This window comes from Tenrec ecaudatus, chromosome 9 (assembly GCF_050624435.1).
Source record: "Tenrec ecaudatus isolate mTenEca1 chromosome 9, mTenEca1.hap1, whole genome shotgun sequence".
NCBI lineage: Eukaryota > Metazoa > Chordata > Mammalia > Afrosoricida > Tenrecidae > Tenrec > Tenrec ecaudatus.
The window spans coordinates 122,700,799-122,715,988 of NC_134538.1; the positions used below are offsets into that span (position 1 = coordinate 122,700,799).

Here is a 15,190-nt window from a genome sequence, read left to right on the forward strand (position 1 = left end):
GATACCACGTTCAAAGCATATGAGAGAAAGCCTCACTTCCCATGCTTCCAAGGAGCATTCCAGCTATGCTTGTTCACAGGCATTCGTTCCTGGCCACCCATCGTGCATCCCTCACTCTGCCAACGCGACAGTTCCCACGCATCGGGTCTTCTTCAGTCCTTCTTCATGCTCCGGCTCGAGCGCGCAGAGGAGCCGACGAAGATACCACGGCGTGGGCCTCACACCGTGTTTCTCACAGCGACATCTTTGCAAAAGAGGCCTTGTCAATATCACGTGTGACGCATATACTGCATGGCTGCACTTATATTTTGATGGTTAAAAGGAACATTTAAAAAAATTACATGTCTTCCTCATATAGGATCTAGAGTCAGCGTGAAAGAGGAAGCCCCTCTATGAGATGGACAGACACAGAGGCTGCAGCAAAGGGCCCAGACAGAACAACTGTGAGGAGGGAGCAGGCCTGGCCCGAATTTGGCCCTGTTCTACAGAGGCGTGTTTGACTTGACAGCAACCAACCCTCACCACAGACACCACGTTAATCCTGCTGCTCAAAACTCCATCAGATCGAGATATTCGATCATGAAAAGTCACAGGGCTGCGGTTTCTTTGGTCTTGTCACCGCTTCAAACAGATCTGAAGTGAGTGAAGGGTAATGGCAGCGAAAGTCATAGAGAAGACTCATAAACGATCCACCGAACACCAAAATGAAATGGTAGCTTCCACTCTGAGATAGATGTTCCATCTCCCTTTCCTCAGTCCCTCAGAATGCTAAGAGACTTGTAAATGTCTCAGGTCCTTGCATTTTCTTTCCTGTCCAACACTCGAGATGCGGTCTGGATTTAAACAAGATGCTAACCAGCCTCTATTAGCTGTAATTGAAAAAGCCCCAGGGTGTCTCATTCTCTACCGCCTAGGTGTTAATAACTAGGGTTGTATAGGATCCCATGCAGATTTTTGTTAAAGATTTCATTTGCACACCTCGCATCGCCCCTCTCTCCCTGCTGAGCGAGACGGAATGCAGCCTGCGTTCATAAGGACGACTGCCAGCTTGCCACCGAGTTTCACACCACTGCCTAAGAACACATCTCTCTAACTAGGCAGCTAGGCTAAAATACAAAATTCTACTAATAATGGCTGAGAGTAACATTGTTTTTACAGTCACCAAATGATGCTGCTGACAGGAAGGCAAAAAAAGGGGGGTAATCAAAGACTTTCATAAAATCATTGAGAAACATGTACGATAAATATTTAATAGCCTAAAATACTATATTTTGTAAGTCAGCCTAGGTCCTAAAAATTTATCTGTGTGTGTGTGGTGTATGAAGTATGAAAGGACTGATCAACAAAACAGAGGGAGATCATCCACGGGATGGTAGCCAACAGAAAAGGAAATAAGGTTCCGGCTTGAAGACAATGACTAGGTTCAAAGTACTGTCCTGTGAACAGACTCAGAAATGCATTTAGGCAACTACATTTTCAGCGAAAGGAATTAGTACCAGTGTAGAGAAAGAGAATCTTAGCTGACCCCTTTGAAGATGAGAGATGTCCCAGATTTGATGGTTTCACCATTTAGATTCCCCCTCTCTGCTCCGTAGACATCAGGCCAGAGGTCGGGATGTAGGTTCCCATTGAAATCATCTTTAAGGATGGAGGGCAGAGGAAGAACAGGAACACAGTATGGCCCGCCAAAGCCCCGGTCACACCTAAGAAAAAGAAAAGACATGATTTGTCCTGACAGTCATTTGGAATTTTGAGCCATTTGAAAATTTGTATTGCAGTGAAAGGGGCTGCCCAGTCGTAGTAACTTACAGGCAGCGTCCAGCATCACAAACCCCTCGTCCTGAGCACATCCACGGACACCCCGAGGCCAGGACAACATTATCAATCGCCCAGGAATCAGCCCCTGAAGTATAGTTGGCCTGGATCCATCTGAACCGGGTCCTGGGAGAACTAAGGAACGAAAACACACCATTGGTTGGACAAGGACCCTTAGAAGCACACAGACCTCGATTTTAATTCCCTCCTCTTTCATGTGTCTTCCTCCAGGTCCAGTTCCCTGGTTTTTGTCGAGGTCACAAGATGGGCTGAGATCTGCATTAGCAGTTCGAGACCACCAGCAGCTCTGAGGGAGACCGACTGGGCTTTCTACTCCCGAGAACAGTTTGTCTCAGAAACCCACAGGGGGTCGCTCTGAGCCAGCACGGACTCAATGGCAGTGAGTTTGGTTTGTTCTGGATGTTCTACTAAGTATCGGAAGGTGTTTCTTCTGGACTCATGCACAACCAAAGACTAGAACACATGCTATTTATTCACCATCTATGTCAAATTATAAAACTGTGAGACAGAGAAGCTATTGAACGGTCTCATTTATTCTGTTTTTGAAATTTACTAAACACATACAGAATCTTGGTCTTTGCTGTAAGGTTTGTGAGTGGAAGCGCTATGCACACTCCCCCCCCCCCCCCCCGCCTTTACTACTGTTCCTGAGGTTCCGGCTCCCCAAGACTGGGAACCAGCATGGCGTGATGCGTACACACAGCAACTCCACATGAGACTGCTCGAAAGGCTGTGGAGGCTGCACGTCTTCATAGAGGCAGCTCGCCACGTCTTTCTCCTGCAGAATGCTGGGGGATTTGAACTACCAATCTTTTTGTGAGCAGCCAAGAGTTCAACCATTATGCTACCAAGATTTCTCTGGCAGCCTCTACTACTGTTTACCAGGAAATCAGCAGACACAGGATGATGCTGGGGAGTGCAGGCTGCTGAGACTAGGGAAAAGGAGTAACACAGTTCTGGGGCGAGCATCCCTGGATGGCACACTCTAACCAGCCACTGCTCAACAAAAACCAAACCCACTGCCACCAAGTCAGTCCTAACTCAGAGCGACCCTATGTAGGACCTGTGAGACAAAAATCTTTTTTTTTCCTAACGAGATTATAAACCTTCATGGGAGCAGACAATCTCATGTGCCCACCCCACCCCACCCCATGGAGCAGCTGATGGATTCAAACTGTCAGCGCCACCAGGAATCATTCAAAAAGTCATCACAGTACATTCATTCCTGGAAGCATCTCCAATCCCTAAACGTTATCCACATGCCTACACACAACAGGAGCTCTTTGTGAGGGAGTTCTATAAACCAGCCGGGTGTCAACACTTGACTGTAGTCTGAGATCCCTTATGAACACTCGCAACAGGGGACTGGAGAAGTAGCCAAGGAGCCTCTTCTGTCTGTGCTAATTTCACAGACTGCTCATTGGGGCGAGCTATTTGTTTGGTTTCTGGTAGGGACTTACTTTTTACAGCTGTTTTAAAACCGAATCATGCTCTCAAAGAATCCTACAAGTCTAGACTCGTGAAACTTCTAGAACACTCTAAACCCACTTGAAAATTGCAACCCAAACCACCTTGTACATCTTATTTCCCTATCACATCCCACATGTGCTGAATCATGAAATCCCTGACTGGCAGCACGCTTGTCTTCAATGTAGACAACAGAAACGGAAAGTTCTGATATGTAGCCAAATGACAATTCTCACACGGCGGAGAGCGGAAGGTAGACGGTGATCCGCTTCCAATTCTGGAATCGTTCCGAGGTGTAGACAGAACTTTCTGCGTAGTGCGCACAGCCGATGGTTGGCGGCACACACTCCTCGGTGACGAGGCGCCAGTCCCGGCCGTTGTTGACCGAATGCTGCAGCTGCACACTGTGGGAGCTGCCGAACGGCTTGCTGCAGCCCATGCTCATTTCAAACTGCAGGAAGGTCGATGCGGACACGTGAAAGTCCCAGGTCTCAGCATAACGTGGTTTTCCTACAGAGAAAAAAGGAGACGAGATAATGGTAGTATAGAATTTCTAACTTTTAAAAAATTCTAAGTCATTTTATTAGGGGCTCTTCCATCTCTTGTAACAATCCTGACATCATTGAGCACATTTGTACATAGGCTGCCATCATCATTTTCAAAACATTTTCTTTCTACTTGAGCCCTTGGTATCAGATCCTCTATTTTTTAAAAAAGTCATTTTATTGGGGGCTCTCACAGCTCTTCTCACAATGCATACACATATCCCCTGTGTCAAATACATTTGTACATTTGTTGACATTATTATTTTCAAAACTTTTCTTTCTACTTGAGCCCTTGGTATTAGATCCTCTATTTTTCCCCTTTCTCCCCCACCCTCCCTTCCTCATGAACCCTTGGTAATTTATAAATTATTATTATTTTCTCATGTCTTACACTGATTGATGTCTTCCTTCAACCACTTTTCTGTTGTCCATCCCCCTGGGAATGGGGTTCTATGTAGATCATTGTGATTGGTTCTCCCTTTCTCCCCCCGCCTTCCCCTTACTCTTGACTTCTCGCTACTCTCAATATTAGTCCTGAGGGGTTTATCTGTCCTAGAGTCCCTGTGTTTCCAACTCTTATCTGTGCCCATGTACGTGCTCTGGTCTAGTTGGATTTATAAGGAAGAATTGGGGTCATGATAGTGGGTGGGGGGGGGGGAAGGAAACATTAAAGAACTAGAGGAAAGTTGTATGTTAGAATTTTGCTCTTACTGTACGGATATTTGTAGTCAACATTTTCAATAGCAAACAAAAACAACAGCTTATTTTTAGTATTGTATTTGTGCTTTGACTAATCACCTTTACTCAGTGTTATTTAGTTTCTATAGACCAGTGTTTCCCAATGTATGTGTGTGTGTTGGGTGGGTGGGTAGGGGAAAAGGAGATACTGCCCGCTGGAGGGCATTGGAATGACCAGGGTTGGGAGGAAGGGCTGCAAAAGCAGAGCTATACTTTACCCTGGATTACAAGTTATGATGGACACATTTTAAATAATTAGTATGTGTGTGTGTGTGTGTGTGTGGGGGTGCTTCTAAGCCATTGTTTTGTTTTTTTTCTGAAAAGGGGGGAATAAGCCTAAAATGTTAGGAACCTCTGCTATAGACATAGAAAAAGAGACTGCTAACTTGGTAAGTAAGCTTTACTACCCAGAAGGACCAGCCTAGAGTCTTAAGTCTGTCAATTTGCAAATTAGGAAGTACAGGAATGTCTTCCTTCTTGCTCTGTGTCTAAGAAAGCTTCTTACATAGTCCATGCTCTGTGAAAGACAGTCACAAGAACAACCAAGTCACTGGGCTCACCAAATTGTGTTAGAGGACAAAGTGACCCCTGTCCCTAGGCGCCTCTCTTAGGACCAGCACTTATACACACAATTTTGCATTTGAGAATTTCCTCTTGAGTTTCAGTTAATTGTCTAGTTGATCAAGTATTCTCCTTTATCAGGTGATAATCTGTACCTATATTTTCACTGAATATCAGAGCAGTATCCATAGAGAGACAGTCAATATCCACTTGGCCTCCCTGGATTCGGTACCAGTTGACTTGCAAATCCAAAGAGCCATCAAATTTGTCTTGAAACCCAGTTTGAGAGCTGTCATTCATTCCTATAAGGACATCATCCAAAGCCCACTGGGCTGAATGCTTCCCTAAAATCAGATGAAAACAAGCAGTTAGAGGAGGCTCATTCCATAGCAATATGAATAGCCTGATTACTGTGATTGGAAATCAAATTACCTACAAATTGGCAGCAAATTAAGAAAACATGCAATACAACGCGGCTTTGGCTATACGATCTAATCTGATCAAAAGATGTGGGGGGGGGGGTGACTTACCATGTTGAGGCTGCCACCATCGAAACGCTGTAGCAGGCGTCTTGGCCTCCCGTGGCAGGTCAATGGAAATGATCTGTGGCTCCAGAAATGACATGAAGTCCAGTTCTCGGAGCAAATGCCACAGTATCCCATTGTCACTTGAATACTGAACAAGCAGCCCTGAGTTCAAAGACACAAATCCAGTTACTGGGACAACCTTCCTAGAGACAAAGCAAAGCTGGGAACGGTTCTTTTTTCAAATGGCGAGACTGCAGCAGAAAAGTTCAAATTATGTCTCAGAGAACGAGGGCACATCGTCGAACTCCCAAGAATGGATTAGTAGACCGGAAGGCTCATCAATATCTTAACAGCTTCTAAATGCACTTACTCTCAGGGAATGGAGGGAAAAAGCACATATGCTCTTTAAAAGACCATTCAGCTTTGCATGAGCGATGAGTAGGCTTGTAAGCGGTACATAAAAATCTCCTCAGTTCATGTATTTGAATTTTAGATTCTATCTTGAACAGTACCAAGTCTCAGACTATGAAATACTCAAGACGCAATATCTCAGTCGCCTCAGCACAAAAATCAAGCCATGCACCTTGCTGCCGAAGAGCAGACAGTAAGCACTGCCCCATCTGGAATGCTAGTAAGCAGAATCGTTTTCTTTTAACGACACTTCACGCCATCACAACTTGGTCACTGAAGCCTGAGTGAGGCCAAATGACTAAGTAGCAGAGAAACCCACTCCCTGCAATGTAAGTGCCACCTTCCTTTTTGTGTACCACGCCCCCCCCCCCCCATCCGCTCCTGCAAAGACGTAGATGTGCTTGTGGTTGTTCCGTCCCGTCTTCGTATTTGTTTTGCTATAAGGTATGGAGGACGCAGCTTGGGGACCAGTCAGTTTTGCCATTCTGCTGGGTATTAAGAGGGAGTCGTTTCAGAAGCAGGCACAAGAAATCCCATGACCACGAAGGAGGAAAAGCCACCAGCAGGGCATGTGTAAGAGTCCTGCCCGAACTGGTGGAGGCAGCAGACCCTGCAGCACCCACACCACGAAGCAGAGCCCGTGGGGATGGAGCTTTTCAGCCCATGGAATGGGAGAGACTGAGGGGTTACATGCTGAGACACAGGGCCAGATGTGGTTGCCGGCATGGTCAAGAAGAGGCACTGTGGACAAAGGACTGCACCCTTAAAGGTTCTTGAACTTGATCTTTGGAAACCCTTTAACTTCCCTAATAAACCCTCGAATCATGTGTGGTCCATGAGTTCTGCGTGGCCATGGCAACAGATGATCATCCCAGCGGAGAGTCGAGGGCGGGCAGAGGCACGCTTGCTGCCTGTGACAAACGCTTTGGACTGGTGTGGAGTTGAATTCTTCCTCTCCCTTGTGAAGTCAGAGGAGGTCACATGTGGCCCCATGCTATTTCCTCAACTACCCTGTCCGTCGATGTCCCTCACCTGTCGTCAGCAGGGCTGCGCGATCTCGGCGTTTTAAAGCCTAAGGGAGTTCATGTGCTGTCTCTCCCTGAGGCACTTTTATCTTAAAAGCGGATCTGAAATGTGGTGAAGAAAGCTGATGGTGCCCGGCTATCAAAAGAGATAGTGACTGGGGTCTTAAAGGCTTGAAGATAAACAAGCGGCCATCTAGCTCAGAAGCAACAAAGTCCACATGGAAGAACACACCAGCCTGTGTGACCGAGTGGTCCCAAAGGGATCAATTACCAGGCATCAAAGAACAAAAAATCATATCATTGACTGCACACCTCCATGATAGGATCGCTGAAGACAAATGGGTGCATAAGCAAATGTGGTGAAGAAAGCTGATGGTGCCCGGCTATCAAAAGAGATAGTGTCTGGGGTCTTAAAGGCTTGAAGGTGAACAAGCGGCCATCTAGCTCAGAAGCAAAAAAGCCCACATGGAAGAAGCACACCGGCCAGTGCGATCACGAGGTGCCAAGGGACCAGGTATAAGGCATCATGCAAAAAACCAACAACAACGATATAAGTGTGTGTATGTATGTGTACATATGTGTATATGTATATGTATACCATATTAAATGAAGGGGGAAGTGCAGAGTGGAGACCCAAGGCCCAAGTGTCGGCCAATGGAGATCCCCTCATAGAGGCGTTTAGGAGAGGAGATGGGTTAATTAGGGTGCGAGGTAGTACTGATGAAGAACACAGCTTTCCCCCAGATCCTGGATGCTTCCTCCCCCCAACTACCATGATCCGAATTCTACCTTGCAGGGCTGGATAGGACAGAGGCTGTACACTGGTACATATGAGGGCTGGAGGTACAGGGAATCCAGGGTGGATGATACCTTCAGGACCAAGGGTGTGAGGGACGATGCTGGGAGAGTGGAGGGTGAGTGGGTTGGAAAGGGGGAACCGATTACAAGGATCCACATGTGACCTCTTCCCTGGGAGAGGGACAGCAGAGAAGGGGGGAAGGGAGACTCCGGATAGGGCAAGATATGACAAAATAACGAGGTATAAATTACCAAGGGCATATGAGGGAGGGGGGAATGGGGAGGGAGGGGGGGAAAAAAAAGAGGACCTGATGCAAGGGGCTTAAGTGGAGAGCAAATGCCTTGAGAATGATTGGGGCAGGGAATGTATGGATGTGCTTTATACAATTGATGTATGTATATGTATGGATGGTGATAAGAGTTGTATGAGTCCCTAATAAAATGTAAAAAAAGAAAAGAGGAGAAAAAAATGATTAGGGCAAAGACTGTACAGATGTGCTTTATACAATTGATGTATGTATATGTATGAACTGTGATAAGAATTGTATGAGCCCCTAATAAATTGTTAAAAAAAAAAAAAAAGAATGACTAACTGCAAAAAAAAAAAGAAAGAAAAAATGTAAATAAAAGACTGGAAGACAAAAAAAGCGGATGTGAGGAAAAGACAATGTTAAATGCGAAGGAAAAAATACTGATGATGAAATTGTGAGGATCATTAGAGAGGTTATTTTTTTTGAGGGGGGTGGGCAGGGCTTTGGGGTTTTTGGTATCTAATTGCCTGTTTCACAACTGATCCTGAGGCTGGAATTGCATAGCATAACTGTGATGGGGTATTCTCTAGTTTTTGCGTTTACGGAGCAGTCTTAGTAACGTTACATTTATTTGATTATAATTTAGCTTTTTTGAAAACTGCATGCCACTCAGTAGATACAAGGGCCTTCAAAAAGCGCACGGAATGTGGCTGAACCATTCGAATTGTGTGATTTATGAATTATATGCCAATTAAATTGTTATTAAAAACTCATAGACAAATTCCATTCTCTTTTAATTCCACTTTTCCATGAGTCTTTTGAAGTCGCCTTGCCCGTCAGCATTTCCTTCTCTCCTTAGTGACTGGCCAGAGCTACACTCCCTTATGGTGCTCAGCGGCAAAGAGTTCGCTAAATTACAGTTTCAAGAACTATTCTGATAGCCTAACGAGCTGGATGAAAGCCTTTTAAGGCTAATCAATAGCATATGGAATTGCTGTCACCACATCTGACAAGGGCTGATGCCAGGCACAATCATGACTAATATGCTGAACATCAGACACTCTCAGGAGAATCATACCTACTATATTTACAATGGAAGAAATCACCAAGTTGAATGAGAGGCTAAAGTAAGCCCCAAGCACAGGAGGACGCTGGGGGGGCGGCACACTGTATGCAGGTGTAGAGATTCAAGGTAGAGTCCCAGTGGGCTGGGTGAGATCTATGTGCTCCGGGAAGGGAGTCACCGAAGTTCATGACGAAAACTCAAAACAGGATGTTCCTGGTTTCCTTTCCTCAAGTGGAGGAGCATCTGCCAACCTTGAAGTTTGTTCAGAATAGGGAGCTGGATGGACTGGGAGTGAAGACACGGTAACACGTATTTGTTATTTGGGTCGATACGGTTTACATATAATCAGATCAAAGAGGAAGACTATTTTAGATCGTTATTTGGGGATGACTTATTCAGCTGGTAGATTCAGTCCCAGGACAGTGGCATCGTGAGATTGAACTCTCTCTGGCTGGTCCTCCAAGTGCCATCTACCCACAGGACCAGCACCTGCACCACTCTGATCAGCCTGACCAGGGGTGGTTTTAAAGTGTGCCCACCAATTCCTTGCCACCTTTTCCTTCAAAGAGCAGAGCTTCCCTTCCCTTGAGGGGGGCCAGGCGGTAACTTGTGTCTATGGAGGAGAATGCCACAGAAGTGAAGGTGAGACTGGGTCATACATCACTAGTTTCTACTTTGTTCTTTCTTTCCATAGCTCACTCTGGGGGATGCATGCTGATACAGAGGGCGGACCCTCAGGCAGCCCTATGGACAGGCCCACAGAGCAAGGAACTGAGTCCACTCGCCAACAGCCGGCACAGAACTGAAGCCATGAACTTGCCAACAACCATGAGAGTGAGCCATCCTTGAAATAGGTTCTCCAGTCCTTGCTTACGTGCTTCAGACAACTGTACCCCTGGCTTGGTCCCGAGAGCATGAGCCACAATCACCCCATCATCCTGCTCCAAGAAGCTGTAAGATCCCATGTCTGTTCTTTGAAGCCGCTAAGTTGTGGGGTCATTTGTTATGCTGCGTGCTATCCCAAATCTACCGAACCGGAACACACATTACAATAGCCCCCCCCCCCACACACAATTCAGTTCCACATGGAACTAGGAGACGTCTGGTCAAAGAGGATCGCAACGACTGGTTTGAAATTGTGTCCTTTCTCCTAATGAGCTTTACCAGACGTGTCACGGCTGTCTGCTGGCACGAGCCCCCTGGGCAGAGCTGCAGGCCACCGTCCTGAAGGGCAGTGAGGGAGGAGCGTGGGGGAGGGGTTCCCATGCGGGACAAGACAACGAGAAATCTCCATGCTTCACACCGACGGCCGCGCCGCATCCGCTGCGTGTCATCAAACGCACTGTGCATCCGCATCAACCAAGCAGTTTCGGCTCATCTGCCGGGTGCTTGAGGCATGTAAAACACCTCGCGTCTCAAACTACAACTCCCTCTACAGGAAAACAGCCTGATTCTGATTTTCATTCCAAATATGTAAATTGGTGCTTCAACTTGACTCAATAGCAAAGTCTTGACTTTCGTCACTGGAAGAGCGTCCGTTGCCCAAGGATTGGGCAGATTTACATTTCAACTACCCGCTTTCACCGAAAGGCTGCGGCGCACCTGTGGGATGCGATGCACATGGTTAGCACCCATTGAAGAAAAAGGCTCAAGACCAGTTAGGGAATGCTGCTTCCTTCTAAAGGGACCGCCCGGGCACCTGGTCATCCGAGGTGCTGTACAGTGGAGAGCCTCTGTCCAAGAAGAGTGGGCGCTTCCCACATACTCCACCCCCACGCCGAGCCCACACACGGGGGGAGATACAGCTGTGTAGTTTTCAGGAGGCATGCCTCAACTGTAACGCAGTCCCAACCGCGAGCAGCTATCAAAAGAGCCTCCTCGCCTAACGACTATCTCATTTTCTGACATTTCACGTTTACGACAATGCTCAGAAATGCACCCTCTGACTGTGGTGCACAGTAACCTGCAGCTCCTCCCCGGGTCCGGCCCCGGATCCCAGAGTCGCCCACGTCTGAAGAAGCCAGTTCTCCAAGGGCCTCCTCCCCCCCAATTCACTGCAGCACTTTTGCAAATAAGAGACCAAGGCAGTTATCGGTGGGACCCCAGAGAAGGCAGGTGTGGGGGAAGCCACTGCTGCTCTGCTTTGCCCAAGTGGCCTAGAGGGACCAAGTCCTGGACCTGGCAGCTGGAGCAAAGTCCAGCAGCCCCGGGGCTGGCGCGGCTGAGCAGCTCTTCTGAGCAGCTTGAATGCCAAGCCCTCTAAGACCAGTGGTGTTCTGTTCATTTTGGGGGGTAGGGAGTGATGGTGGTGGGGGTCCTCTCTAGGGTATGGGCATGGGCAGCAACCCCCAGCAACCATTTTAACTCCTGGCACTACTGCTTGCTCACATCAACTGTGCCTCTAGTGCAGCTACCAGGGCCCCAGATTGACTCAAGTCACAGCCCTGATGGAAGGGCCTCAAGGCCCAGAACACCGTGGCACCTCTTCTTGCTCACATTCTGGCATCCTGCCTGGAAATTTTACCTGAGCTTGTCAAGCGCCTGGCTCTTTCCCTTTCTGTGGCTTTGAATTGAAATGTTTCTTCCTCTGCCTGGTGCAATGAGTTGTTTTCCTGTGGACTTTCTGGACCTGGTCTTGTAACAGCCACAAAATGACGGCTTAGGACTATGCAAACAGGCGCAGGCGGCCCACCAAGGGGAGCAGAGAGATTGTTAATGATGGAAATAAGGTGCCTGGCTCCTAGGGGAGTGAGACCATGCAGACAGGGTCTGGAACCCTAACGAGGGTCAGCTCTACTATCCTGCTAGGCTGAGAGAGAGAGTCAATCCCAGAGCACAAGGGGGCTTCCCTATCTCCAAGAAAGAAGTACCATGAATACAGCATGCCTCTTAGATGTGGGGTCCCTGCATGGAGAACTTCCACCAGGGACAGGATGGACTGGAAATGGTGGCAAAGACATGGCAGCTGTAGAGCCAGGAGATCAGTGTGACATCATTGGCTTTCAGGCCCACAGGACTTCAGTGGGCGTGTTGACCCACGGCATGAGAGAGAGGGCAGGGAACTTACTGCGGGCGCGTGTGGTCAGAGTTAAAGAGCTGTGTGGCACATGGCCGAGCAGGGCAGAGGTCAGACTGAGAGGCTATGGGGCCATGGGCCAGAGAGAGCCCAGCCTGCAGGTCGAGAAGCAGCTTTCTTGATAGAAGCATTGTATCCTTCGTTGTTCCTGATCTTGAGCTAAGGCCTGTTACTTCAGTAATATGCCCCGTAATTGTTGGGTGCTGTCGGAATTCTTTGTAATTGTACTGAATTGTGAAACCCGGCCAAGCAGCCGAGCCAGGAGAGGGCTGGTGAAAGGTTGGTGAAGGGAAACATGTCCGACTTCATAAATTTGACTCTTGGGCTGCTTGTCTTGATTCTACTTCCCATTGGCCAAATTAGAGGAGGCCAGACACGTGTCCATGTCACCTTTTGCGTTCATTAGGCTCCTCTCACCTGTCAGTCTATATAGGCCAGGAACCTCGCACACTCTCCAAACCTCTCATGTTGGCTCCCCATGTCATTGGCTTGCTTATTTCTGTCTAGCTCCTACACCTCAAAGTGTTCTTGCTTATTTCTTTATTACTTGTTGCTTGGCTCCCAGAATATAAGTTCCCATACGAGTGAGGACTTTGCTCTGGGATCCACTAGTGCTGGCCACCAAAGTGTTCTGGTTCTAACCCTCTGGACCACGGTGGCTAGTACGTCTTCCTCCCTTCCTCATTCTCTTTCTCCTCCTGCGTCGCAGTGGCTAGCAAATCCAGGCTCGGGACGGTGGCTGCATCCTACTCCTGGGTGAGGACAGAGTAGAACCGAGCTTTCAGATCTCCCATATGAAAATGTGGCAGGAGAGAGAGACAAATGACTATAGTTTTAACCACAAAGATTTGGAGGACTGGTTGTTATTGAAGCAGAACTTAGCTCATCATGACAGATGCACCTGCCTTTCAGTGACACTGAATCCACAGCACTTAGAAAAGTGCCTGCTTCAAAGATCTTCAGAAAATAGTAAGAGAAATGATGGAGATTGAATGAATGAACAGAGGCAACACCTCAGAAGAATACCTTCTACCTAGTAGGTGCTCAGCAATGGTTAATACTATTACCAGGAACTAATGCTCCTATCCTAGAAGCCCTGGTGATATGGTTAGGCTATGTGTTGGGCTGCTATAGGCAAAGTCAGTGGTTCAATACCACCAGACATTTCTTCCTTGGGAGAAAGAAGAGTCTTTCTATTCCTGCAAAGCACTACAGTTACTTCTACCCTGCCCCATCGGGTTGCCTTGGGTTAGCATCGGCTGGACGGCAGTGAATCCCGATCTACTGGGAATGCTTCTGGATGGACGTGGAGTGTGACCCTCCTTCCAGCCTTCACGTGGAACGTTTGTCTCTGCATTGCGGCTTCTCTCTCTCTGGGAAGCTACAAACCAGCCAAAGCGAATGCCCCCTGATCTTGCCTACACACAAGGACAGAACTAACTGGATTTAGGGATCTGGATGAAGAATGGTCAGAGACATGGCCATAGCTCCACTCAGGAGTTTGTACTGTGAAGGAGAAGAGAAGAAGCAAATGCGTTATTTAGGGTCGTGTGTTAGCGTATCGAGTCCTGGCCAAGTGCTGGGAGGGAAAGGGACTGATTTGTCAACAGCACAATTTTTCAGAAACAAGCAGCTTACCTTCATTTCTTGCTCTTGGTTTGGTGCAAGTGATACCTGAGGTTTTGCTTCCAATTTGTATGTAAAATTGAACAAGTCTGGGGAGAAAAATGTAGTCTACTTTCACATAGATGTATTCTAGAGTTAATCCTTTGTATTTTGACACATCAAAAATTCCCTTATAGTTCTTAAATATGACTTTTTAAGCCCAAAGGGCATATGCCAAGCAGAAACTCTTACAGATTATTGCAAATTACTTCAGTAATATTTGGAAAGGGTTAATTGGCACGAGCATTCACTTTATTCTGTAATGATGATATACGCAAAATTAATTCTAAGTCATTAATTCTAACCCCATTTCATTGTGACAGTCTGATATGATTTAATGGGATTACTGAAATGGGAGTTTCATAAATCCAGGTAACAATATCCTTGAAAATTCGAGAAGAACAAGGAAGGCATATTTCTGAATCTATCAAGAAGGTGAATGTTGTAGAAAGGGCTTTAAAATGTTTGTAGAAAACATGGACTTAAAATGAACACATGGAATTTGTCTGTGAACTGTTTGAAGCCTCCTCAGATTTGTTTGTGGCCAGACAATGACGCATGTGTTTCTGACTTGGGCTCATGTGATGTGATGTAAATTGTGCCTATATCCACTGTGGCCAGCGTAGATGGGCAAGCCTCTCTGAGAAGGATGCAGGGGGGAAGGGGAAGAAAAAATGTGCCACAAATCCCAATATTTTAGTGAGAATGAGGTCTGAAGATCTCAAAAGTGTTCCCCAGTTTACTCTCTTCTAGAGTCTCAACTAATGTAACTGACAGGAAAGGGCAGCTTTGTATTAGTTGTGCTACTATTTTCATTTTGTCTAAAAACCAGGCAGTTACTCCTCACACCAGCAGGTGTCAGTGTAGCTATCTTAAATTCGGGGTGGGGGTGGGGGTTGAGGTGCAACTTTTCAATAGCTAAATACCAATAAACTTAGATGAGTAAGAATACATTGGTTTCTTGACATAGCCTTCAAGTTGAGAAAGTATTTACTGGTCCCGCACAGGACATATTAAAGTAGGACATATTAAAGTAGCCAAACAGAGCACAGCTACCTCAAACTTCAGGAAAGCAAACCCATGCTTATTAGACCGGGATACCTTAACAACGACGACGGCACACTGGTGAATGAATTGTGATGGAATTTTTGTGGGAGACTCGTTTTATTAGAGAGCTAAGGTTATTCTGCATCTTTCCATTTCAAGCCCATGTGATCTGGCCAA

At 46.8% G+C, this 15,190-nt stretch overlaps 1 protein-coding gene across 1 annotated transcript in view; it reads right to left on the minus strand.

Annotated features, from left to right (window-relative positions):
• The window catches only part of RELN (reelin), a 509,976-nt gene that overhangs the window by 91,381 nt on the left and 403,405 nt on the right, over window positions 1-15,190 (minus strand). Inside the window, exons 31-36 of the mRNA XM_075558514.1 lie at window positions 13,940-14,016; window positions 5,678-5,836; window positions 5,303-5,491; window positions 3,540-3,813; window positions 1,810-1,950; window positions 1,526-1,703 (exon numbers count right to left, since the gene is read on the minus strand). Coding sequence (XP_075414629.1) covers window positions 1,526-1,703; window positions 1,810-1,950; window positions 3,540-3,813; window positions 5,303-5,491; window positions 5,678-5,836; window positions 13,940-14,016 — 1,018 coding nt within the window. The remainder of the gene's footprint in view (window positions 1-1,525; window positions 1,704-1,809; window positions 1,951-3,539; window positions 3,814-5,302; window positions 5,492-5,677; window positions 5,837-13,939; window positions 14,017-15,190) is intronic.